A 26,836-nucleotide genomic window follows, 5' to 3' on the forward strand; every position below is an offset into this window, starting at 1 on the left:
TTGCCATTTCATGACATTTCCGTTGAGTACTCAACTGCTGGACCAGAGTCGAATAAAGAGATGAACTCAAGCATCGATAGAGAAAAGAAAAAGTGCAGGAAGACTGATCCAGCGCACCTGTATGACGCTACAGGTCGACGTAGTCGACTGAACATGCACGCTTGGAAGTACAGTAGGTTATTAGTACTAGTGATAATGACATACCCATCGATTTACTGATCGCAAATATTGTTCAGAAGGGTAGGGACACATGATTCAGGGACGTAGTCTGATTCCGTGAACCGTCTGGGTATGGTTTTTGAACTCATTCCTGCTGGAAGGCAGAAAATCAATGTTTCGTATGCTGCATATCCCACAGCGACGATTGCCAGTGTCAAATGCAGCTAGTTCCTGGCAGTGAATCTTCTCCACGTGGTCCCACAGTTTATTCGTCTTGCATTTCCGTTTTTGTCGGTCAACTTGGGGCAGACGCAAATCTGAGAGGCAGAACGGACATTGTAAGGGGTCATATCTTTCGGGTATAATTTCGGCCTTCGGTGGTGTCGGGGTCGGCATTTGTTGTATTGAGACGGCTGCCTGCTTTCCTCGACGTGGGCTTTCCTTTCGACGCTGCCAGCGGACTAGAAGCCGTACATACTCGAGCCGACGATGGTGGGCATCCTCTGTTGTTTCCGCGAGCGCGGAGTAGCACAGAAGACGGACGAGCTCCGCCCGTTCAGAGATATGATAATAGCGAGGCAGCTGGCTCTGTCCGTCGCCGCTTGCGGCTCCAGAAGTGCCCTCATATTGTTGATTGAATATTGCCGTATCGGTATCCCTAAAATGTCTCTTTCGGTTTCGCTCCTTGGCTTTGTCTCGGAGACATGTGAGCATGCTGTTCAGCTCCGCGTCTGCTCGCCTTTTCTGTTCACCAGCCTCCGTCCCTGCCGCATCCTTGATAGTGAGGCCCATCGCACGGATTCTCGCTGTGAGCCCCCGGGAAATCCTTCTCAAGCGCCGTACTTCCGGATCCCGGGATATTTTCCGAGACTGTGCATCCGTGAGGCCGATTGGAGCGGTATGGTCCGCCAAAAGTGTTGCCGAGCGAAGTTCCCGCTGCACAATTTCGTTCGATGGTCGCTTGTGAAATGCTGCTGCGGTGTCAAAGTCCACCACCTCATTGAGGTAATATTTCACAGCATTAGATTCATGATCCGCAACTTGATCACGAACAGACGATGGGGCTTGGTCTATTTGTGGAGCGTTTAGCTATAGGGGTCAACATTCATGTTGCTGGAAACATACTGTTGATCGCGTTGATTCCACCCCGGCGAAGCACTTTCTGCGTCAGATTTTGCGCCTGACCAGCCCGAATTCCAAGTCGTTTAAGATTGCGACTCCATGTCCGCGACTTAAGTGGTTGACTATCAGATGTTCGATAGCCTTCTGCGGTATGCTCGGGCTCCCGAAATATTGGGATGTCCAGTTTGTCTCTCTTTATTTTCATCTGAATACCTCTCCGGTGGGCAGGGATGGGCACAGTGTAGATATCCGCCACGTCCTTCATTGTCGCGACGAATATATCATCGTCAATAGCCAACGCCATCAGCTGACCTAATAGGTCGAATATCAGGTTTTCCTCATGTTCGATCACAAACCTCTTGCTATATTCGTGTAAGTAGATGATTAATATAATCTGCTTCAGGTCTAATAGTTACATTCTCGGCTTTCGGTCCTCCCCTTTCGTGTGAAGCAGCGTTATGATAGCGGCGAGGATATGGCGTTCACCGGGAGTCGGATTGCGGACAATATAGAATTCAATATGTCTCCAAAGGATAGTGTTGGTCTCTTCGTCGCCCTCGAGATACCCGTCATCCGTAACGCTAGATGCGTCTGAATCGCAGTCGACGTCGCTCGCAGTTTCCAGATCGGAGTGGTGGCTGAAAATGTCATCCAGATCGGTTTCTTCTAGCTCGCTCATCTCAGTGTCTTTACCCGTTGTATGGCTGGAACCCCCAGAGGGCGCCTCGTCCTCCGACTTCTTAAACGAGCTCTCGCATTTCGTACGATTACTGGGGTTCTTGGGTCCAGAGGTTTCGAGGGGGCGTCCATCAGGTTGAAGGTTAACAGTATGTCTTGTGTCAAACAATGATACTGCTCGGCAGGCGGAAATGCTCGATAAATTGAGACCAGCTAAGACATATAATCGTTGCTTCTCATCGGCAAACACCGAGTCGCAATGGGCCATGTGAGTGACAAGAAAATGTAGAAGGTCATCTGATGCTGCTGTGGGCTTGGGCAGAGGGTGTCTGCGCAAGCCCATCCGCCTACTCACAACGTTCATATACTATACAGCCGCATTAGTCAACCCTCCAAGCCAGTTCCGTACGGGAACACTCACATTACGGCAGTCTGTCTGCATGTTCGGCTCCATCTCCTGGTGGTTCTTAATGAAATAAAGTCTTTTCAGAGTTCTCCAATAGTTTGCAAGTGCACTGTGGGCTTTGATAGAGCCCGAGAAGTTTTCCTCAATCCAGTCAAACCAGGACTTAACATCTGGAGCTGTAAGATTCTTAAGAAGGGTATCTGGGTCCTGGCAAGCTTGGGAGCAGAACCTGGCAATAAGGACGGTCAGTAGTGTGGCCTGGGATTAGGAATAGGCATTCCCTGGACTTAAGACATACCGACTCCATTTCCCCCTGACCGAGGCCGCTGAGATGTTTGTGTTAGATGCATACTCGGGCAGTGTTGGCCCTCTTTCGAGGTGCAGCTTCCGACGCTCAGCGTAGTAGAGGTAGGACTTACGTCCTCCGTGCTTCTCTTGTTGCGCATATTTTCTTCGGGGAAGGCCAGAGAATCCCATGGTGTGAAGAGTGCCTGTGAAAGACGGGCGCTGAGCGCGAGGAGTGAAGAGGATAGAATCATGGTGACAAAATAGCAGGCGTGCACAGGGCTATTTATCTTCCTCCCCTGGCCTCTTGCTACACTATGACAGGATGAAAAGTAAGGTCTACGGGTGTCTAAAGAGCGGAGCTCCTTTCCCTCCTCGTCGCTGTGACGCCGCTGAGGGTTCTATCGTCCTCAGCCGGTCGCGTCTGATGGGGACGGCTCAGCAGGAGAGGAGTCATAGCTAGCTGGGTGGGGGTGAACTGGGCAGGCTGAGGGTAAAATAACGGTATTACAGGTACATGTCCGGGTGCCGCTCTGTCCGGGCTAGAAGCAGCACCCACGGATTGCCCATTTTGGCGAAGTTTCCGGGGCCGACAACGCCAGAAACGGCCGCTTTGAATGCCCTTTTTGGCGTCGACGGCACCCAAAGGCACATTCTATATGTAAATTAATAGAATTAATTATATTAAAAATTAATAAACTATATAATATTTTTTATGATTTTATAAATTATTATTTCTAAATATTTAACTAGCTAAAGAATAATAAAATTTAAGAAGTCTAGAAGAAAGCTTTTTTTATTATTTTAAAATTAGATTTAAATAATAATTTTTTTAAAATTCCTGTAATTAAAGCCCCTGTAATTAAATTTTAAAATAATATTATAATTCTTATAGTTTAGACTACTGGTAGAGCCTGAAACATTACTAAGTAATAATAATATATAAAGAAAGAATATTATTTTATTTGTAGTAAAACTGGTTATTAAGCCAAGAATAGGTATTTTAAATAGTTTAAAATTTTAAAGCCAGTAAAGCCCGAAAATATAAAAAAAATAATAAAGAAATCTATGAAAAAAACTGATATTTAAAAAAAATTTTTATCTTAGATAAGATTAATATTAATTATTAAATACTTAATATATCTGTTCTTTTAAATAATCTTAAATTTAATTTTTTTATTAAAACTTTAATCTCCTATTCTAGTATAATTATAAAAGCTAAAATACTTGTTAACTTTAGAATAAATATCTATAATTATATAAATATCTAATTAACAATCTAACTAGTTAAATATTTTAATCTTAGTATAATTCTATTAAAAATCTTTATTTATATTTCAGGATTTAATAGGAAAGAATGAACTAAGCTTATTTATATTATTTATTTAAATTTTATTATAAATAACTAATTCTTTTAAGATAAATTATTCTTTATTCTAAATATTAGAAATTATAATATTATTCTTAGATAAATATAACTCTATAAGTAAAAGATCTTTTTAAATTATATTAATAAAACCATTGTATAGCCAGAATCCCTAAAAATTAAAAAAAAAATAAAAAAGAAATATTTAAATAAAATTTTTTACTAATAATTTTATTAAGATACTAAACATGCCTTGATATATATAAATTATAAATTATAAATATATAAAAAATTTCTAGAATCAGAAAAACCTAAGATCTGATAAAAATAGAACTATATTTATAAAAAAATAAATATAGTACTTATTAATATTACTGGAATATTCTACTATTTATAGAATCTAGAAAGCTAGAATTTTATAATATTATTTTATAAATTTAATTAAATTATTAAGAATAAAAAATATAACCAGCAGGAAATTAAATAAATAGAAATCCTGGAATAACTACTAGTAATCTATTATAATTATATAAATATCTTTTTTAAAATAATATCTGATATACTGTCTCCCTTATAAAAACTAGATTTTAAAATTAAGTTAAAAAAAATAAATTATCTAGAATATACTCCCCTGTATAAAATAATTCTTAAAAAATTAGAAATTATAAAAGAATATATTATTAAAAATCTATATAAGAAATTTATTAAATTAAGTTTAGTTCTGTTTACTTTTCTAATTCTAATAACTATTAAATCTGGAAAAGAATTATATTTCTGTATAAATTATTAAAAACTTAATATTATTATATAAAAGAATTAATATTTATTATTTTTAATTAATAAAATAATATACTATATTAGCAAAGTCTGAATTTTTATTAAGCTGGATATTAGACAGGTCTTTTATTAAATTTAAATATATTTTAACTTAGAAAACTTAATAATATTCTATTTTTATTATAATATATTTAAATATAAAATATTTTTATTTAAGCTCTCTAACAGCTCAGTAATCTATTAATAATTAATAAATAAAGTACTTATAGAATATTTAGATTTTTTTATTATAATTTATATTAATAACTTACTTATCTATAGTAATAATAAAACAAAATATAAGATTTATATTAAAAAAATCTTAGAGTAATTACAAGAAGCAGGACTTTAGATAGTAATTTATAAATATAAATTTTATATTACTTAGACTAAGTATCTAAAATTTATTATTAGAAAGAATAGTATAGTAATTAATTTTTAGAAGATAAAAATAATTATCTTATAAGAAATTCTTATAATAGTATAAGAAATACAGTTATTCCTAGGATTCTATAATTTTTATTACTATTTTATTAAAAATTATAACTGAATTATCTAATTCTTAATATATTTAATAAAAAATAAGATTTTTTTTAACTAGACAGCACAGTACCAGAAGATATTTATAATACTTAAAAAAATCCTGATTAGTACTTCTATTCTAATAATTTATAATCTAATATAAGAAACAAAGCTGGAAACAGATATAGTAAATAAAATTATTACTAAAATACTCTTTTAAAAGATAAAAAGTAATTAGTATTTTATTACTTTTTTTTTAAAAGGAATAGTTTTTGTAAAATATAATTATAATATTTATAATAAGAAAATATTAGTAATTATCTGATTATTAAAAGAATAATAACTAGAACTTAAAGAATTACAGTGACTGAAACAGTTTAATATATATATTAATTATTAATTTTTAAAATATTTTATAATTAGTAAACACCTTAACACCTAACAAGTATAATAATTTAAATTTTTATTATAATTTTATTTTCTAATCTATTATTATCTAAGAAAAAATAATATATTAATAAATATTTTTATATATTATAACAGAAGGCTGAAAAATACAAAGAACTATTATAATTAAATCCTGTTTAAATAAAAATAACTAAAAAAAGAGATATTATTAATTATAATTATAAATAAAGATAATAAGACTGTAATTATATTATTAATATTATTAAATCTTAATTTAATTATAATAAATTATATATTATAAGCTAACCACAGCTATAAATTACTATAAATTTACTAAGATTAAGTAAAGACAGAAAATAAAAACTAGATATTATAAAATAAATTACTATAATTTAAAAATAAATTAATTATATTTAATAATAATAATCTTTATATCTAATTATTAAATAAAATTTATTAATAATTCTTAACAGCCCATCTAGATATTATAAAAATAAAAATCTTAATCAAGAAATACTACTACTAATTTATATAAAGTAAGAATATCCAGAACTATATTAAGAATTATATAATTTATTATTAAAAGAATATATATTAAAATCTTTTTTTTAATTTATTTCAGCTGCTACTAGTACTGGATAAATTTTAATAATATATTTTAATAAATTTCTACTTTTTTCTAAAAAATAAACATAAATATAATATTATATTTATAATAATAAACTAGTTTATAAAAAAAACCTGCTTAATATTCTGTTTAAAAATAATTATTTTTATAGAAATAATATAATTATTTTTCTAGTATATTTATATATATACTAGTCTATCTGATATAATAGTATCAGATAAAGAACTATAATTTATTACAGATTTTTAAAATAAATTATATATATAATTAAAAATTAAATTAAAATTATTAATCTTCTATTATCTGTAAATTAATAGATAAATTAAGATTATAAATTAATATATAGCCCAGCGCCTGATCCTTTTTATAAATTACTATTAAAATAATTAGTCAGATCTACTATTTATTTTAAATTTTATAATAATAATCTTGTCCAGTATAATTATAGACTAATTATTTTTTTTATATTAAATAAAAATATAAATTCTGTATATTCTTTAACTAGATAAAATTATAATTACTTTATTAATTAAATTCAAATTAATAAGAAACTAAGCAGCTAGCAGTATAAATAATAGAAATTTAAAATTTTATATATATTAGTATTCTAGTTACTTAAATTAAATAATCTATATAAATTAATAAATATTAATAAAATAAGTTATTTCAGATTAGCCAGCAAGTCTATATAACTATAAAAAACTGAAATCTAGAATAATCTAGCTATAAGTTATCAAATTACTGGATAAAATTATATAAAATATTATAAAAAATAAGTTATTTATACCTAGTAGATCTGTTAGAAAAAATTAAGATAAATTTAATTTTTAGTTCTTATAAACTACAAATTATAATAAAATACTAGTTACTACTAGAATAATACCTGGATAATATCTAGAAATTATATATAAATAATAAAATTAAATATAAGATTAAAAAAATTTTATCTAGTTAAATATAAGGCAATAAATTATAATATAAGATTAAATAAACTGGAATAGATATCCCAGATAATTATTAATATAATATTAAAAAATTTAAAAATACTTTTATAAAACTTAAGATTTTTTATAAGAAATATTCCTTCTGTACAGGATTATTAATTTAATTTAAATTATAATTAAAATTTATAACTAGCAGCACCCCCTCCTTTAATTATAATAATAATAATATAATAATATATTGAAATTTTATATCTAGGGACAGTCATGCCTAAAAAAAAGAAATATATAAGATTTCAGTTATTCTATATCTTATTATATAATTATTATATATAGATTATATAATCTTCTAGACCCAAAAAATTACTGATAGTAATCTTTAAAAAAAATAACTAAGAAATAGGATTTACTAAAGGCAAAACAGGAACCAGCTGAAAGAGAGAAGAAAAGAACTGAAAGATTAATAAAAAATTAATAAAAAATTAGTAGAAGAAAGAATAGAACTTATTAAAAAAAATTAATTTTTAAAAATATATAAAATAACTTAATCTTCAAGAAGTAGATAGTTTTCCTTTTCTTTTCTAGATTTATTAATTCTCATGAATACACAGGCATTATTCAGACTCAATTAGTTCTTGTAGCCTTCAGGTTCTCACACTCCCTGTAGGCCAGTGACTGGCTGATTCAAGCATGGATATCCCTGTCATCCAACCGCGTCAGTCTAACAAACAGGCAAACAGCCAACATCTAGAGTGCCGCCTTGGGGCCCGAGTGTGAGAACCTAAAGACTACAAGAACTAATCATATCTGAATAAAGCCTGTGTATTTACAAAGACTAATAAATCTAGAAAAAAAAGAAAAATTATCTATTTTCTAGGCATCAAGTTATTTTATATATTTTTAAAGATTGATTCTTCTTTAGTAAGTTCTATTCTTTTTCTTATTAATTCTTTATTAACTTTTTATTAATCTTCTAGTTTTTTTCTTTTATTTAATTTTTAATTGATCTCTTATTATCTCTAGTAAGTCTTATATTATAATTATTATTTTAAAGATTATTATTAGTAATTCTTTAAATCTAAAACATTATATGACTTGTATATAGTGATTATATAATAAAATATAAAATAATTAAAATTCTATATATTCTCTCTTTTTAAATATAATTATTTTTAGATATAAAATTTTAATATACTACTATATTATTATTATTATAATTAAAGGGAGATGTACTGCAGATTATAAATTTTTATTATAATTTAAATTAAATTAATAATTCTATATAAAAAAATATTTCTTATAAAAAATCTTCAATTTTATAAAAATATTTTTGAATTCTTTAATATTATATTATTAATCATTTAATATATTTATTCCAGTCTATTTAATCCTATATTCTAGTAGGGAAATTGTCAGAACGGGACAACAGTCAAATGATATTTGATAAGTTTCTAAATAATATTATTCAATAGGGCTTTCCACGGGGAATATAATAATATAACATTTATTTTTTTATTTAATTATTCTGTAGAGTTATAAGTGTTTAAAGATAGCAGAATATATTTTTAAATTTAATTAATATAGATAATAAAGATTTAATCAGATTAATATATATAATAGAAATTTAAATTAAATTAATATACTTTTCCACAGGTACTAAGCTTAATTAAGTCTATTTAAATATATTAAAAATAAATATTATAGTAATAAGTGTTATTCTAATAAATATTATATAAATTAATATATTAATATATTTATAAATCTTAAGAATTCTAATCCACTGGAAAAATCAAATTAAATATACTTATTATTTTGATAATATTTATTATAATTAAATTATATACTTTTAAAAAATATCTCTTTTTATAATATTAAAATAGAATAGTCTATATATATACTTACAGTTAATTATAAGAAAGTAAAGATTATATTTTAACCTGTAAGCTGTAAAGATAATATTATTATAAAAATAAAATTAAAATTAAGAAAATAATATTATATTAATATAATTAAATCTACATGATCCTGCTGAGCCAGTAGATAGTAAAGAAAAATAATATATATTATAATTAATAATTTTTTTACAGCTTTTGCACTCAGGTAATATTCTTTTTAAAAAAAAATATAAAAATTAATATATATATTAATACTATATTTATCTGTAATATTATTTTTCTTAATATGTTTAGTCCTCTTGCCCCTCCTACAGCTAGTAAAGTATAAAAAAATTATAAAAAAATAAAAAAAATATTTTATTATTATATTTTAATTTTTACAATTCTGTTAAATTAGTAGATAGTAAAATAGATAATAGCTGCTGTATTATAAAAAATCTTTATATAATAAAAATTCTTTATTTTTTTAAATATATTTTATTAGTTTATTTCTCTGAACAGCTACTGAGCTTGTATTATAATAATTATTTTTAAATTTTTATAATTTCTGTAAAAAATAGATTATAGAACAGATAACAGAGTTTCTAGAATATTAAGAGTTCTCTTTTTTACTGCAGAGATTTTTTATTTTTTCAATATATTTTATTTTCTCGCCTCTCCATGCGGGCAGAGTGTGGAAGCTGTTTAAATAGTCAAATTCAGTGCTATCTAACGAGAATTTCTAGTGTGAGGAAAGAAAAGAAAGAAGCTTAGAAAAGAATATATAATTATATAAAGATAAATAAGCCATGTAAAGTAAATAAATAAAATAAATATAATAAATATTATATAATCTAGAAATATTACTTATTATTATATTATTCTTTTATTTAAGTCTAGCTGTCCTCAGCTAGTAGTAGATTATTTTTTTTATAATTAAATATAAATTTATTAATCTTTACAGTTATTAATTATTACAGGAAATACTTGAAAAGTCTAGAATAAGTAAAATATTTTATATAATAATTCTAAAATTAAGAAAAAAAGTATTTTTAAAATTTCTTGCTAAATATTAAATATAATTTATTATATTAGATACTAGTTATTTAATCTTATACTAAAAATAATTATATTACAGATAGTTTACTGGAATATTTTTAATTTTTTATTTTATTTAATTATTAATTTTAATAAATATAATAGTATTTTAAATCTGTCCAGGTAATAGATTAAAAATATTATATAAATAAAACTTCTTAAAATAAAAGATAGGATATATATATATATCTTTAAATAAATAAATTTTATATATATTACTTATCTTATTAATAATAAGTACAGGATTATATTTATTTTTAAATAATTTTTATAAGGGCTGGCTCCATCTCTAATTACAGATATTAATAAAGATTTTATTCTTGATATTAAAATTAATAAAATAATAAAATCAATTAAACTGTTATATTTATTAATTTTATATTTTATAAATTTTATAATATATAAAGATCTAAATTTATTCTATATAATAAGTAAACTCGTGAGCTTAGTCCTGGGTAATATTATATAATAATAAATTAATTAAAGAAATCTAAATTAAATAATATATAGAATTTATATTTTTTTTAATTATAAATAAAAATAATCTGGTAGATTCATGGGGCAGGACTATAATAGTAAAATTAATTAATAATAATATTTTTAACTAATTATTCTGAAAATAATTAACAAATTATAAGGACCTAAATCCTTATAACCCTCATGATTAGATTATTGCAAGGAATATCTTGTGATAAAATAACCTAGCTATCAGGGCCGTGGGCATTGGAATGATGTATTATAATAGCTATAAAAATTATAAGAGTATTAATAAGAATTCTATATCTTCCTAATATCTATAAGATACTGATTTCTTTATAATAAATTACTGATTTTCTAAGAATCAGTCTATTTTATGAATATAGACTATCTTTATTATTATTAAAGAAATTTATTATATTTCATAACTAATTTCTTACTTAGTTAATAGATTTTCTATTCTGATAAATAGATTTTATTATATTCTAGTTCTTTTTATTTTAATTATTTAAGAAAGATGCTACTCCTTAAAGATAATAAAAAAAAGATATTTAATAATTATATTGATTTTAAATTATTATTAAATATAGTTTTTACTGTTAAGGAAATCTAATAATTAAAAAATTATATTTATTAATTAAAACAGACTATTAATTTATAGAAAAGAATAACTTATTTTTAGAAATATAATCTTCTAGATAAAATATTCTCTAGTTATTATTATTTTTTTAAATTAGAAAAAAATAAGAAAAAGATTAAATTTAAAAATATTTCATATTTTATTTTAAATTTTAATTTCTAGAGATATTAAGAATAGATTACTGATCTGGAATATATATTTTAAAAAATTTTTAAAAAATATTTATTAAAAGAATATAAAATTCTTATTATTATTAATTATATAGACTTAGTATACAGGCAAAAATAATATTATTTTATTAATAATAAAAATTTAGAAATAAAATAATTTTTTAAAAAATTATAATCTTGATTCAAAGATTAGATTTTTATTTTAATTTAAAATATTATAATTCTTTAATTAAATATTATAATTTAATTTAAATAGACTTATTAGTAATATAGTTAAGATTTAAAAGAGTTTTATATATATTTTAATATCTTAAAGTAATATTTCTCCTGTTAAGCTGAGACAAAAAAATCTTATTTTATTTTATTAAATTATTATTTAATTTTAATTATTATATAAAAAATATGTTTTCTATCTACCAGAGGAATAGAATAAAATAATAATTATTATTATTTATTATTATAAATTATAGAATAATAAGGGGAAATATAAATAAAATAATAATTAATCTAATAATTATAAATTATATAAGTATTTTTAAAAATAAAGCTACTTTAATTGATTAATTAAAAAAGATATATTAAATTATAAAAAGAATTCTACTGGAAAGAATAGTAATTAATTATAATATTTTATATATAATAATATCTAGTATTTTATAAACTAATATTTTATTAAAAATAGAAAGATTTAATTTACTAGAATTTATTAATATTTATTAGATTCCGAGAGAAAAGTAGAGAAGTTAGAATAAATCTTATAATTTTAATTTTTTTATCTGAAATAAGGATTATTTATTATTTTTATATTTTTATTTATATTTAAAACAGTCTCGAAATCTTTGCGGATTTAGATAATTATATAAAAATAAATATTATCAATTATTAATTTATTAAGACTTATAATTTTTAATATACTATATTTTATTCTTAAACTGATAGTTAAATAGAACAGATAAATTAGATTTTTAAGTATTATCTTTAATATTACTTGAGTTAGTATAATTCTAACTAGTCAGTAATATTATTAATTATTTAATTTATTTATAATAATATAAATAATATAACTACAGGTTTATTTTTTTATAATATTTTATATAATTACTTTCTGGATTTTTATATCAGGATTAAGAAGAATTTTTAATAATAAAAGATTCCAGCTGTACAGAATAGGATTGAAAAATTCAAAAAAATAAAAGAATAGTTGTAGAAGACATAATAAATAATTATAAAAAAATAAAAAAAATATTATAATAAATATAGAAAATTATTTTTATTTAAAAAAAAAGATTTAATTAAGCTATTAATCCAGAACTTATAATTTAAAGAATTAAGAAAATTAATCCTAAAGTTTATAGAATTTTTTTAGATTTTTAAATATATCAGATTCTAAGTGTACTGCTTATATTTATTCAAAAAATATAAATAAATTTATAATATATTCTATATTCTATTACTAGAATTATAAAATATTAATTAAGATTATAAAGAATTACTTTTAATACCTGATCTAGATGATGAGGATAAATAAAAAATTGAAAAAATTAAAAATTATTAATAATATAATAGCTAGAATTACTATCTGATTAAATAAAAAAAATACTGAGTAAGTATAATTTATAGATTTCTTATAAAAATATAAAGAATATATCTGAAATTATAAAATAATATTAAAAGTTTTATAAAAAATACTTTGTATTAAGGAAGTAAAAGAAAATTATTATTAAATTATTTTATATTTTTAAAAGATAAATTATAGAAATATTAATCTTTTAATATTTTTTATTAACTATATTGTTATAGATTAAATATGTTAATAAATATAAAATTATTCTATTATAAAATAATAAAAGATATTTAAATATATTTAATTATATTTATTATTTATTTATAAATTAAATAATAAAAATAAGTAAATCTTCTTATTATAATTTAAAGATATTTACAGGAAAAGTAGACTTGAGAAGAAGAATATAAAGATTTATAATTAATTTAATTATATTATTATTATTATTTAGAGTAGTCTGTGGATTATTAATATCTAGAAACTAGATATATATTATAACTTTTACTAAATTTAAAAAATTTCATAAAATAGAAATCTAATTTATATATTCTAGATTACTGGGTAATAAATATAATAATATTTTTATTTAATAAATATTATAATTTTTTAATAAAGTATAAAAATTAAAATAAAGAACTAATTAAGTCAGAAAAATATATTAGATTTTAATAAACTTAATATACTTAGTAATATATTTCTAATAAAATATTAATAATAGAATTATAAAGATCTTATCTTTTAATTATTATAAAAATTTATATATTTAGCTGTTTTAATATTTTTTAATAAAAATTTATAAATATAGATATTCTCTATATTATTAAATATCTTAATAAGAATATAGATTTTTTTATAAATTATCTATTTAATATTCTTGTTCTAGTATTTTATATTAAAAATAAGAATAATTTATTTAATAATATTTATTAAATTATATATATTCCTGAGTAGACTAGTTACAGATTTAAAAGATATTAATAATTTATATATATCTGATATAAAGTATGTGAAATATATAGAATTATAAATTTTTTTTATTAAAATAAAAATTATATAAAATAAATATCTTTATATCTAGTAAGTAATAAATATTATATAAAATATTTTTCTTAGAGTTGAAGTTATAATTTATATATTTAAAATAATATATATAAAAATTATACTGGATCTTAACAGAAATATTTTTTTTGGAGTGCTTGATTTCCTTAAATATTATATAATAATTAAAAATAAAATTAATATCTGAAAAAAGAATAATAAAAGTAATATTAAATAAATAAAGTTAAAGAGAAATAATGAAATATATATAAAATAATTATAAAAAATAGAAAAAATAATTTTAAAATATTAAAGAAGCAATAACTTCAAGATAAAAAAAGAAAAAAAAAGAAATAATATATAAAAATCTTTTATTTATATTTTCTTCTAATTAATCTATCTATATAAATATAATTAAATATTCTTGAAACTATATAAAAATAGTATATAATCTTATTTTTATAATATTTCTTATAAATCTTATATTTTTTATTATTAGATCCATGCTATTCTAAATTAAAAATATATAAAATTATTTTTAATATTTAAATCAGATAGCTTGCTTTAATAAAAAAAATATTATTTATAATAAAATAATCTAGTTATCAGGGCCTTAGATATTAGAATAATATATTATAATAATTATAAAAGTTATAAGATTATTAATAGAGGTTTTATATTTTCCTGATATTTATAAAGTACTGATTTCTTTATAAGAAGCTATTAATCTCTTAAGGATTAGTTTATTTTATGAATATAGGCTATCTTTATTATTATTAGATCAACTTATTATGTTTTATAGTTAATTTCTTATCTAGTTAACAGGCTTTCTATCCTGACAAGTAGATCCTATCACAAAAACCTTATTTCAAATATCAGTTATTCCTTCTTGTCCAATAGGCGATGTACTCTTGGGACCAAGGGGCGACCCCTAACATAAATAAGCTATATGAGATAAGTAAATAAGATAAATAAGATAGAAGTCATATAATTCTAGAATATCACTTACTACCATGCCAACTGAATTTATAAATATATATTATTATTTTTAAATACTTATAACTCCATAAAATAATTGAGTAATGAAATAAAAGTTATATTACTGTATTCCTCATGGAAAGCTCTATTAGATAATATTATTTTAAAATTCTTCAGATATCATTTGACTGTTGTCCTGTTGTGACGATTTCCCTACTAGACTGTTTTTTTATAGACTACTGATTCCTCAAGGATCAGTCTATCTCGTGGATATAGGCTATCTTTGTTATTATTAAATAAATCTATTATGTTTAACGTAATCAACGGTTGGACAGCCCACACAGTTGGGCGGCCCATCTGGTAATACTATATAAAAGACTCATTTTCAATACAAGATAACTTAATCATTATAAGTCTAAAAGATTTAATATTGCATAAATAGATTATGAATAATATAAATAACCATCTAATACTCCTCAAAAATCTATATAAATATGAATAGTATCTGATTATAATACAGTATATATATTTTATCTGTAATTTTGGATACATTAATATAATTCATACAAAAAATTTTTGAAAAATTATATACTATTCATCAGAATATATATTATCTATATATAAAGTTACAACTAATCAACTTCAGTATTGGTTAAGATATAATAGATTTAAAAAAGCATCTTTTATATGGATAACCAGTTGGGCCGCCCAACCGTGTGGGCCATCCAACCGTTGATTACGTTAATGGCTGATTCCATACCTAGTTAACAGGTTTTCTACCTTGACAAGTAGATCCTATCACACCTGTTGTAAAGATTTCCCTACTAGAATATTAATCCAACAGTCCTGTTTAGTTTATAATACCAACAGTTCCCGACTAAACGGCTGACTGCCATATCTCATCCCCCTGGGACCAAAGCTCCGCGGGTGGCATAGCTGTAAGGATGGGATAAAGCTCTGGGATTACCGAGACCACAGCAACTCGGAAATACCCTGGGTATTCTCCCTCTTCTACTTCACTCGAATGATCAAAATTCATATCCAAAGCATACACCCATGGCAGGTCACTGTTCATGGACTCTACAGCGGCAGTATCAGCAACCAGACATAGGCCCACATCTAATCCCGGAGCCAAGCCCTCAGTTTCTATGTACCCATAGTATGATCTGGCTTGTATCAGTGACCTGCATTGACAACATTTAAATTTCAAGATTGATCTTACTGTTGTATCTGCTGATGAGTAGCACCATGTAATTCCGGATCCTCAAAGCGAGGCATCAAGCATTTATCCATAATCTTCTGACCGCCAGCGGACCTTTCTATCGACAAATCTATTAGGCGATCATACTCTGCATCCCATTTATCCCTACGTTCATCATCTGAGTAATCTGTTCGGAAAGTAATGAAACCGAAGTCATCGAATCCATTCTCTTCCACGACCTGGACGACTGCATCATCGGGTATCTTAAATATATCTTTTGGAGGGGCAGGGGGCATGCCCTTTCTCGCGCGACTTGATCTTTGTTCCTCGAACAATTTTGCAAATGAAATGATTGTGCGAGCTCGAACATTGTCGAAGGGGATCAAATTTAAATCAATTTGGCGGATTTGCTATGTTGGTGAGAGATGGTTAGTATGAATCAATAGAGGGTTCCATAAAGTTCGAAGGTGATCATAGGCTTACCTCCTCCGGTATTTGACGCAAGTCATCCTCGGTTATGGTTCGAAGTCGCTCTTCAGTCCATCCGGGTGGTAAAGAAGACATATTCGGCGGATATACTTAAAGCCTTTGATATGTAATGTCTTGGGTTGGAGAGGGAAACGCTTTGACAAGGCATATGGGTGAGGAAAAGAAGGAATTTGGACAAGAAAGGTTGCGATATTGAACAAAGGCGGGGACGGGGCTCGGTAAGGATCCACTCGGTAAGAAAGCATGTAACTTTTGAAAGCTTAGCGTAACTATAGCAACCTAGGCTCCCGATTATTCTATTAAAAGTGGCCTAGGGCTGGTAGCGAGGCATAAACTTGGAGTAATACTGGAACCTAGTGAAAAGTAATCTCCGGTCGGCCCGATTGACCTTTTCAGATCCAATATCTTTCCTGGTTTCGGTTGTAGGGACTGGGTTTATAAGCTGGTTTTTTCGTTTCATTTTTCAACGCCTCGTGCCCCGGGAATAAATAGCATGCTTCGATTAGACCCTGTATATAAGAGTTCACACTATTTTTACTTAGCGGTGCACGAACCAAATTCGTGAGTATCAAGTATTGGACCTGACGAGAACTTGAGACTTTGTCCATCGACTATTTGATTAATGATTTGCATATTATCGAAGTTATGGATCTCCGCTCCCTACTCGGCAATATTTGACATCCAGTTCTTCAAGTCAATAGCAAGAAAAGACAACCCACAGCATTTAGATTACTAAAATGCTTGCTATACTAGAATCCTTCGGAAGCAGAATGAGTGCAGCGACCGCAATTCAAAGATTCAGCGCCGTCGAAATCGCCGTAGCAGAAGCAATCCTGCTGGTAGATGAGACATTACTTGGTCCATCCACACAGTATGCATCTCCCAAAATAAGATTTCCACACGTCGAATTTAAATTGGAGTTCCAAGATTGTAATTGCGTAAAAGTAATTCCATACTCACTCTCCAGAAGAGCACAGTAGTCTCCACTGATAATCACATGCCACTTGTAGCAATCAAATGTGGTGCCAGAAGGTGTTGGTGCTGGCGCAGTAACATAGGAAGCCGTCGTAGTTGTGGTCGTGTTGGTGCTGTTCCAGTTTGCTACTGGACGCACACAATAAGCCAACCCAGGAACCAAGTTGGTACATCCAGCATTGATTGATGGGTTGATCGCCTCAAACAAACTCACTGTGATGGTATTGTTCAGCGCGACGAGGCTGCAGTCGTCTCCACTTTGCACAACGTAATATTGGCCGCAGTTGGTTGTGGTCCCATAAGCCAGGTTGCTTGGAGCGGCAACGGTGGTAGTGGCGTAGACGCCGTTTTGAGTGGCTGAAGCGCCTGGGATGGTTGTCCCAGTCCATGTCGATCCTGCCTGCCCGACACAAACGGCTTGTCCAGCTATCGGGTTGGAACAGTAGCTGTTGATGGTCGGGTTCCAGGAGGTTAATTGGACGAAGGTGATTCCTGCTTCATTACAGATGCTTTCACAAGTGTCTCCAGACTGAACAGTGTAAGCATCACACGTTTGCGGAAGGCACAATGAAGCGCCAGCTGTCATGGCATTGTTAGCTCAGAAGCATACTATTTGGAGCGACATATGTGGCCGTGCGCTGGGTGGTTGGGTTGGGTTACCGTCAAGGTTAGAACAATCCGGGAGCAAGTTATTGAGCGAGATAAGTGTCCCAGTGGAAACATTTTGCGCTTGCGAAATAGCGATGCAATTATCCCCTGAAACAACCGTGTACGTCGCTTCTGACAAACAGCTTGGCGAAGTATAGTTTGCAGGCGCAAATCCGGCAATATCAGTGACATTTGTGGGATTCTTTGGGACGTCTGTTGGATATGTGACGTGGCAAAGACTTTGCATGGAAGACCAATCGGATGCCATCTCGGAATCGTAGTATGAATATGGCGTCTTTTGGAGAAGCTGGTAACTCTAGAACGCATGGGGAGCATGCAACAGAGGATGGTAATGAGGTTGCAGATACATCGTCTGTATAATTGCTCGAAAGAGTGTTAAAGTAGTCTATGATCCACAATTATTTAGTTTGATAGGGCGAGAATACCTCCGATAAAAGGGCTGAAGCAGGAATTTCGACTCACCAATGCATGCGCCCCGGAGGTGGGATCTGCCAAACAAGACAGATTGTAGCTCGCCCAGTACACATCTCCAAAATATGTCGCTGGATATCCACTCCAAGCCTCATCCTGGCCAGCACAAGCAGATGAGACGGTATTGTGATATATTTCCAGAGATGAACAACAGCTATTGGTGCAAAGATAGGCGTATGTATCATTGTTAATGCCATAAACATCATCTGCGGCGGCAATATTCACCAAAGTGCTGTTGCAGTTGACAGTGCCCTGCAAAGCAGTTAGGCAAGCATCAGAGAATTTCACAGCAGTGCTGTTTGCGATGGACTCAGCATCTAGAACTTGAAACTGTGCCTGGCAGAGGGTAAAAAATGCTGCCAAAACGACCAAGCCGAAAGACTTCATGATCGCCCGTAGATCTACCGAAGGAATGGATTTGCGGTAAGGGTCTCTGGGCCTTGAGAAGAGGCAAGTCGGACTTCTAGACTTGAATATGATCGCAACTATGGCCCCTCATTTGGTTCAGTCCTATCTACAAGCCTCCTAGGTTTAGAGACATTTCAGAACTAGGAAAATCGGAAAGTATCATTTCCTCTAGTTCCCGGCATCTCGGCAGCCTTGCATGGCAGAAAGTGACTCCTGTATCAAGTCTGTATTGGAAAACTGGGTCTACCAAGCGGAGCTATTAAAGGTTCCTGAAGCTTCACCAATGAGACAAAGCTGCACAATTGACAGATACCAGTCTCATATGCGCACCGGATCATGCTGTACCTGAATCTTAATCTTATTGGCTGCGGAGCAAGAGATGCAGGGCCGATGTAACCTCCTCTAGCCGGCATATCCGTGGTGTTCCGATAGCATATTGCACTCGAGGATATGTGTGGATGGTCTGGTCCCATGCGGATCCGAACGCAAGGCTTGATTGCGGAGGCTAAGCGTTGGTCATGTGCATAAGGCTCGTGAACCTGTCGGTAAAATTTGTCCTACATTGAACCTTGGAAACAGGATCTATTCACACCTGGACCCTTAATGCTACCGATCAATAATGCCTCGGGTTTAGTTCGCAGCCACTAGCAGGGGTAATTTAGTGCAAGCGCTCTAGGCTGTCACATATCCCTCAGACCTCAGGGCCAGATAGCGCCCTCGGGAAGAGCTTCTTAGGCTGAAAGACGTGGACTTAAGCGTGAGATAGAATGGTATAGGTGCTTGTCGGGTAATGTATGAAATGGGGTTTTCGTAATTTCGAGTAATCGTGCTGGAACCGACATTCCCCCGAATTGAAGATATTTGTACAATTCATGAGTCTGCCGACATGCCGAGTCGCTTCGTGAGATTTTATCGTTGGCGAGGTCCAGTCTCTGAACTTTGTGAGATAGAATATCGACTTCCTTCTACCTTGTCCTCATTAAAACCTGATTATAGACCTGTCCAAGTATAGGATGTGGTCTACGTTTTGGGCCGTCTGGGTCCTAAGTCTTCTCGGTTCTCTGCCTCCCTCGTATTCCCAAGGGACCATTCCATCGGCCGACGACTATACCTGGTATTTTCCTTGTTCCTGCACCCATATGCGCCTGAAGGATTATAGCTGATATCCCAAGCTCCCTAACGAAAACCTGCGCCATAGGATGTTGCGGTAATTCTGGCGTCTGGTAAGTGATAGTGCCAGTTATTCCATCTCAGGTCGCAAGCGATAACAAGTGTTTAAAAGTGGACTAGGACCTGACTTTTGCGGCACCGGAAACTGCACTTCTAGTTGTGATGCGAAGTCTGAGTGCGACCCTGGCTGGGGATCGGAATGGAGCACGGCAGAAAAATGCCCCCTTAATGTCTGCTGTCCGAAGTATGGGTTCTGTGGTAATTCACCAAAAACGCCAAATCAAACTTCTTGGCCGTGATCTTGCTAATCCGAATTGTGATCATTAGAAACTACCTCAGATTTCTGCGGGAACAAGACCGTCAAGAAGCCCTCCTGCAGTGGGAGTTCAGCGGATGGAAGATCAATTGGGTGAGTTATCACGATTCTGACTTTAGTGTTGACTTAATATTTTTTTGATCCTAAGATACAAATTAGATACTATGAAGGATGGTCAATCAGCCGGGCTTGTGATGCCAGTAAGTTCTCACTCGCTTTGATTTTTCCTAGGATGGTTGGATCTTAATCGAGTCAAGTTTTTGAATCAATACGATGGCTAACAATTTATTCAATACTACAGTGGTCCCCGAAGCACTCCCCGCTGGTGCTTATACTCATCTCAACTTTGCGTTTGCCTACATAAATCCCGACACATTCGAGGTGGCCCCTATGAGCGAGAGTGACATGGGTCTTTATTCTCGCTTCACTGGTCTCAAAGAGGACAATACGGGCCTTGAGACATGGATAAGCATCGGTACGGAACTCTGGATAGTGCAAGTGAATTTTTATTGTTGACTTCTTGCTAGGTGGATGGTCGATGAATGATGCCGACCAGCCGACTGCCACCACGTTTTCGGACCTTGCGGCTTCGACATCGGCTCAAAAGGCATTTTTCAAATCCTTACTGTCATTCATGACAACTTATGGCTTCGACGGCGTTGGCATTGACTGGGAGTATCCCGTTGCTTCGGAAAGATCTGGCAAAGCTGCCGACCTCAAGAATTACCCAACATTCTTGCAGAACCTAAAAACTGCACTGGGCTCAACAGGTCACAACTACGGATTGTCAATCACTGTCCCGTCTAGTTATTGGTATATGCAGAACTTTGACATCGTCGCGATCGAAAAGACTATTGACTGGTTCAATGTCATGACCTATGATCTCCATGGAACATGGGACTCGACAGATCCATACATTGGTCCGTATGTATATGCACACACTAACCTGACTGAAATTGACCAGACAATGGATCTCTTTTGGCGCGACAGCATATCTCCTTCAAAGGTTAATCTTGGACTTGGCTTTTACGGCGAAGCTTCACTCTTACTGATCCGTCGTGTACAGCAGCTGGCTGCCCATTCAGCAGTGGCGGCAATCCAGGTAACTGCTCGGCATCCTCTGGAACTTTGATGGACTCGGAGATTCTCTCTATAATTGCCGAAGGCGGTACAACTTCAGTCCTTGACAAAGATGCGGCTGTCAACATCGTCACATGGGACACGGATCAGTGGGTTTCATACGATCACGAGACAACAATTAAGATGAAAAAAGATTATGCTAATGGCAAGTGCCTTGGCGGTACTATGGCATGGGCGGTTTCTACAGATACGAGAAATGGATCAGTGAGTCAAGAGCTTTTGGAGATGAACAGCCTCATCAAGAGTCTTTTCGGAGGTCAAACCCCTCAGGTTTCATCGCTCTCACAGTGTGTTTGGGGAGGATGTGATGAAGACTGTCCTTCTGGCACTACCCCCGCAACCAACGGGAAAGGAAAATCAGCTTCAAATGTGGCGATCTACTCAGCATGCTTCAATGGTCAGAAGCGCAATTACTGTTGCCCCACGGATAATGTTCCGACTTGTCACTGGGTACGTTCTTTCGATCTGGGTTCCCCGCAATATGGATGTCAGTATTTTGAGCAGTTGCATATGCTAACTATTCAACTTAGCAAGGCTCAGCTCCCCTTTGCCGTAGCCATTCCTGCTCAAAGGGAGAAGTCCAAGTCGCAACCGATCAATCTGCCACGGGCCATAGCTGTTGGTTCAACCATAAGTCCTTATGCTGTACTTCGACGTCATCCGATGCAGCAGTTGGACTGTGCAGTAAGTTACAAGTCCTGCTTATGCCTTCAAGAAGAGGGATTTATGCGACATTGTATTCCAATAGTCCACTAACAGAGTGGAAATAGAATGGTCAGGCTCTGCACCACACTGTGCAAGTGGTGACAATCATGCCGGTTGTGCTTCGGGTTATCCTGAGTACTTAACAGATAGCGTAGATGGGCAAGGTGGAGAGTCAGTCTGCTATAAGGGTAAAATCAGGATTTTTTCGCGATCCAGTACGAAAATAACTGGAATTCTGCCAACGCCTTTTTCTAGGGATGAAAAGTTTGTGCTGTACAGATCCCGTTCCTTATCAGAACTGCTCATGATATGATTTAATTTTGATCAGGGTTATCTTGTAGGAAAATTCGAATACTGATCTACTGTAGGACGACTCGTGCCCATACTATTCTCGCTCCTTTCACTTGCAATACAGGCTGTCCTGCCGGTAAACAGATCGTCGCTGAGAGTTATATCGATCATCACTCCTCATATCCATGCTGGCACAATACAGCAAGTTACTTCTGGATAACTCCATAAATCCAAACTTACTGTATTCTATTAACGCCAATGATTTTTCAATGTAGCTGTGATACCTTCAACCAGGTAGCTTTAGGCCCAGAAAGCTGTGCAAAGAAGTTTCCATTAATATGTCTTTAGACTGATCCGACGAATGACCCTCCTAATTTCTGCTCAGCTGCAGATACCGACTACATATACTCGGACGAGCTTGACTCTGATGGAAACCCAACAGACTTCATTGAGCTGTATTGGTACGAAGATGACTGCTTCACACTCCCTAACACTGGAAGCCCAGATGTAATGAAGCGGTGGTATTCATTATATGAGAAAGTCGGAGGTTTGACTGCAAAACGTTCCGTATTAGCCACTCAAGGCGACGAAGACTATGACCTCCCGCAACTCTGTGAAGGGGATGACTGCTACACAGTGCCAAAGTTACATAGTGAAGAGTTCCGCGAGCTGTTATGGGCAATAGGCAATGCGACAGAGGAGGATTCTGATGGAATATTTGGTGGTCTGTTCCCGCGCGCTCGCAAACCCAAAATTTGCCAAAACAAGAAAACTATCAGCACTTTCAAAGCGAAAAACTATCCCAGTGTTGGAACCCTGTCTGCCACCCGGCAGTTCTACGGGGTGGTCAAGTCTGGCGCAAAGACTGCCATCTGTAACGGACTGCCAATAACTCTTGGAAAGCGAATCCTGGGCACCAACTACGTGGTCGAACATGTTACCGAACTTCAAACCCCAGCTCAATTTGCCACGAGCATGCTTTCTGGGAAGCTTCCTAGTGGGGCGGCTGCTCCGGGAACCGCATCGAACTATGACTGGACCCAAGTCTTCTCTCAGAATGGCTACTTTTTCCAGACTTGGGCACAATTAGGAGTCACACAACCCACTGGCCTGACTGGGGATACTCCTGCAGAGGCTATTGCTAATGCACTGGGAAGTACCGCTGATATTAGCAATCTCCAAATCTTGGACGCTCCGACGAACGGGTTCAAAGCCGCTGTACGTATGCACCATGAGCTCAATTGTATATCTCTCTAACACTGCAAACATAGGTTTGGCAACTGTTCGACAACATTATCTCGCCAAAGAGATTCAGTGCGGAGAGTGCACAAGGAAAAGTCGACATGATTAATCGTGTGAGCCATTCCGCGCGCTGTTAAATCTCTCCGCTTAATATTGATACCTGATTCCTTGCAGCTTTACGATACTCTGCCAGGATACCTGAACAGTGTCGATGTATGTCAAATCTATTTTGTTTTCTTGATCATCACGGGATCTAACATACTGCAACAGGTACAAGATTCTTTGGAGTATGGCTATAAAGCAATCAAGGCAGCCATGGGGGCCCTCGATCAAGCTGCGCAAAATAACCCGAATGTTAACGGCATCACAGCCTCCTCGTTCGAAGACGCATGGATAACTTACTCGAAAGACTTCTTCGAGCAAATGCAAGGGAACCTTCAGGATTTCGTGACGGCTCGTATCAATGAGGTTACAGAGTATTGGAGTTCAAGTGCCGCAACCAAAGCCTTTACCAAGACCGGGGCAGCGGCAGTTGCGAAAGCACTTGGCGAGAAGCTGAGTGGTGTGTCTACGGATGTTGTCATAGACAGCACCTTTGTTCAGTGATTACCATCCATTTTTGATGTGGGTGTTACAAATGCGATTATCCTGCCATGTCGCGTATCATGTCATTTCAAAGGCGACTTCAAGTTGGTAAAGATGAGAAACATAATGGAGAGAGTGTGTCAAAGATGATTGTGCGGAGTTCAAGTATACATAGCTCCTAGAAACCTAGTAGTACTATATACATCCACTGTAGAACCAGTTTTTGTGGTATAACCAATACCTGGATTTATCTTAATAGAAGTAGAATTTAGCTTTAAGAACATGTATATAAATATATATAGATATATAAAACAGCTTAATTCCAAGTAAATATATATTTTTCTCTTTCTCTAGATTTATTAGTCTTGGTGAATACACAAACATCTTTTGACTTGTTTAGTCAGTGTGGTCTTCAGATTATCACAATAACTTGGTCAATTGCCACTCTATTCAGAAGACAGTTGGTGCAACAGAGTAAGTTTGTGAATGCTATACTTAGATATGCAATTCCCTGACATCAGTGGACTAGAAGGAAAGAGTAAAAAACAGAAAACGGATAGATCATCTGACCCTACTAGAGTAAACAGCTCCAATCACTGGAACGCCCTTGTCTGATACACAGGGGTAGTAACACCTGGTGACCCCCAAAAGAACTGTGTTCTTCGCTTCCCCCCCTTCAATTCCTGCCTCTGGTTCTTTCTGCGTAGTTCCTGTTCACGAGCACGTATCTGTTTGCTTCGCTTCCGACTTCGACGCTGCTGGTATCTCCAGTCGACGGCAGTGTTGTTGGCACTGAAGAGTTTGCGGAGCCAGTCTAGCATGGTAGCGTCTTTAGAAAAATATTAAATATTCGTCTTTCTGATTAGGCCACCGAAAAAGCCCGCGTGTGTAGTAAAATAGTGGCAATGCCGATTACACTGAAAATATAGCATAGGTTAGAAAAGAACATTGTCTCTCGTGGGTGGGTTGTGTTTATCCTCACGTTCAAATTTGATGGGAGGACTTGCAGTGGCTGGTTTGTTGTATGAAAGATGTAGTAAATAGGAGCTTCTCTAGTGTGAACATATGTGGGTATTCCGTACATTTATTATGCTACGGACTAGAATTCAGGGCAGGTGACTGGTGGGGCGTGGGCTCACTTGATTTGCAATCATGTGACACCTCTCCTCTGTAGAAAAAGATACTTCAATATCGAGGGGTGCCTGAGTGCCCGAAGGCTCAGCCAAAGGTAAAAGATGACTAATCAATATCATTTGCTCACTAGTAAAGCAGGCAGTACGGGATGGCAGGACGCCTTGAAAATCTTTGTAATTTCTTCTGCGTCCCGTCTACTTTGTAAATTAGTCCTGTTAACGGCAGGGATCAGCAAAATCACCCGACTTATTGATGACCAAAACCCATTCATAAATATTACTACTGACTACTGCCAACCGTAGTATCCCTGAACTTGCATCAAAACTGCATACATTTTGGGATACTGCCACTTGGGAGTGATCCAGAAGAAAAACTTCAGAACCCAAACACACCCCACAGCCGCAGTAATTGCTCTCAATGATCCTAACCAAAAATACTTGTCACCACCTGCATGATATCTATTCATGAACCTCAGCCTGCGCGCCACTAACACCTCCATGGCACTGGCCAAGAAATTCGCCCCGAAGAAGAGTAGATCATCATGCGGATAGCATGGCTCGCCCACCTGCCAGTCAGGAATCACATGGCACAATCCTGAGAGCAAGAACGTCCAGAGCGCGACGAAGATCTTTTCACTTCGGCATCCAGGTGTCATGCCGATAAGACGGCGGGTGACCTGTGTTCCAGAGGAAGCGCATGAGGAGACGGTCAGGCGGTGCCAGAATTTTGTCCAGAAGCGGCGAATGCTGTATGCTTCGAGTGGGCTGCCGAAGAGGGGTTGCCATTCATCGGGGTTGTCGAGGCGGAGAATGGCACTGAAGAGAATGGAGAGTAGTATATTACATAGGTCAAGCATGAGGTAGGCAATCC

The 26,836-nt window shown here is 32.5% G+C and overlaps 8 protein-coding genes across 8 annotated transcripts; 3 read left to right on the forward strand and 5 right to left on the reverse strand.

Moving 5' to 3' along the window:
- Window positions 1-255: 255 nt before the first annotated feature.
- Window positions 256-2,842, reverse strand: AKAW2_30054A (uncharacterized protein; the record flags this gene model as incomplete). The annotated part of the gene is made up of 5 exons (XM_041686525.1): window positions 256-1,229; window positions 1,285-1,643; window positions 1,698-2,326; window positions 2,381-2,594; window positions 2,664-2,842. The coding sequence occupies 5 exons, from the start codon at window positions 2,840-2,842 to the stop codon at window positions 256-258; spliced, it is 2,355 nt and encodes a 784-aa protein (XP_041540501.1).
- A 13,205-nt stretch (window positions 2,843-16,047) lies between these two features.
- AKAW2_30055A (uncharacterized protein) lies at window positions 16,048-16,935 on the reverse strand (the record flags this gene model as incomplete). Its single annotated transcript, XM_041686526.1, has 3 exons — window positions 16,048-16,336; window positions 16,393-16,781; window positions 16,855-16,935. The coding sequence occupies 3 exons, from the start codon at window positions 16,933-16,935 to the stop codon at window positions 16,048-16,050; spliced, it is 759 nt and encodes a 252-aa protein (XP_041540502.1).
- A 715-nt stretch (window positions 16,936-17,650) lies between these two features.
- On the reverse strand, window positions 17,651-18,751 carry AKAW2_30056A (uncharacterized protein; the record flags this gene model as incomplete). Its single annotated transcript, XM_041686527.1, has 2 exons — window positions 17,651-18,414; window positions 18,496-18,751. The coding sequence occupies 2 exons, from the start codon at window positions 18,749-18,751 to the stop codon at window positions 17,651-17,653; spliced, it is 1,020 nt and encodes a 339-aa protein (XP_041540503.1).
- Window positions 18,752-18,799: 48 nt separating this feature from the next.
- AKAW2_30057A (uncharacterized protein) lies at window positions 18,800-19,362 on the reverse strand (the record flags this gene model as incomplete). The annotated part of the gene is made up of 2 exons (XM_041686528.1): window positions 18,800-18,889; window positions 18,967-19,362. 2 exons carry the CDS (start codon window positions 19,360-19,362, stop codon window positions 18,800-18,802), a joined length of 486 nt encoding a protein of 161 aa, XP_041540504.1.
- Window positions 19,363-20,946: 1,584 nt separating this feature from the next.
- Window positions 20,947-22,001, forward strand: AKAW2_30058S (glycoside hydrolase family 18 protein; the record flags this gene model as incomplete). Its single annotated transcript, XM_041686529.1, has 3 exons — window positions 20,947-20,962; window positions 21,171-21,344; window positions 21,397-22,001. 3 exons carry the CDS (start codon window positions 20,947-20,949, stop codon window positions 21,999-22,001), a joined length of 795 nt encoding a protein of 264 aa, XP_041540505.1.
- A 315-nt stretch (window positions 22,002-22,316) lies between these two features.
- On the forward strand, window positions 22,317-22,857 carry AKAW2_30059S (uncharacterized protein; the record flags this gene model as incomplete). Its single annotated transcript, XM_041686530.1, has 3 exons — window positions 22,317-22,459; window positions 22,540-22,693; window positions 22,780-22,857. The coding sequence occupies 3 exons, from the start codon at window positions 22,317-22,319 to the stop codon at window positions 22,855-22,857; spliced, it is 375 nt and encodes a 124-aa protein (XP_041540506.1).
- Window positions 22,858-23,263: 406 nt separating this feature from the next.
- Window positions 23,264-24,853, forward strand: AKAW2_30060S (uncharacterized protein; the record flags this gene model as incomplete). The annotated part of the gene is made up of 5 exons (XM_041686531.1): window positions 23,264-23,299; window positions 23,354-24,223; window positions 24,277-24,360; window positions 24,422-24,460; window positions 24,518-24,853. The coding sequence occupies 5 exons, from the start codon at window positions 23,264-23,266 to the stop codon at window positions 24,851-24,853; spliced, it is 1,365 nt and encodes a 454-aa protein (XP_041540507.1).
- A 1,399-nt stretch (window positions 24,854-26,252) lies between these two features.
- AKAW2_30061A (wax synthase family protein) lies at window positions 26,253-26,822 on the reverse strand (the record flags this gene model as incomplete). Its single annotated transcript, XM_041686532.1, has 1 exon — window positions 26,253-26,822. One exon carries the CDS (start codon window positions 26,820-26,822, stop codon window positions 26,253-26,255), a length of 570 nt encoding a protein of 189 aa, XP_041540508.1.
- Window positions 26,823-26,836: the final 14 nt, after the last annotated feature.

Source organism: Aspergillus luchuensis, chromosome 3 (genome assembly GCF_016861625.1).
Source record: "Aspergillus luchuensis IFO 4308 DNA, chromosome 3, nearly complete sequence".
NCBI lineage: Eukaryota > Fungi > Ascomycota > Eurotiomycetes > Eurotiales > Aspergillaceae > Aspergillus > Aspergillus luchuensis.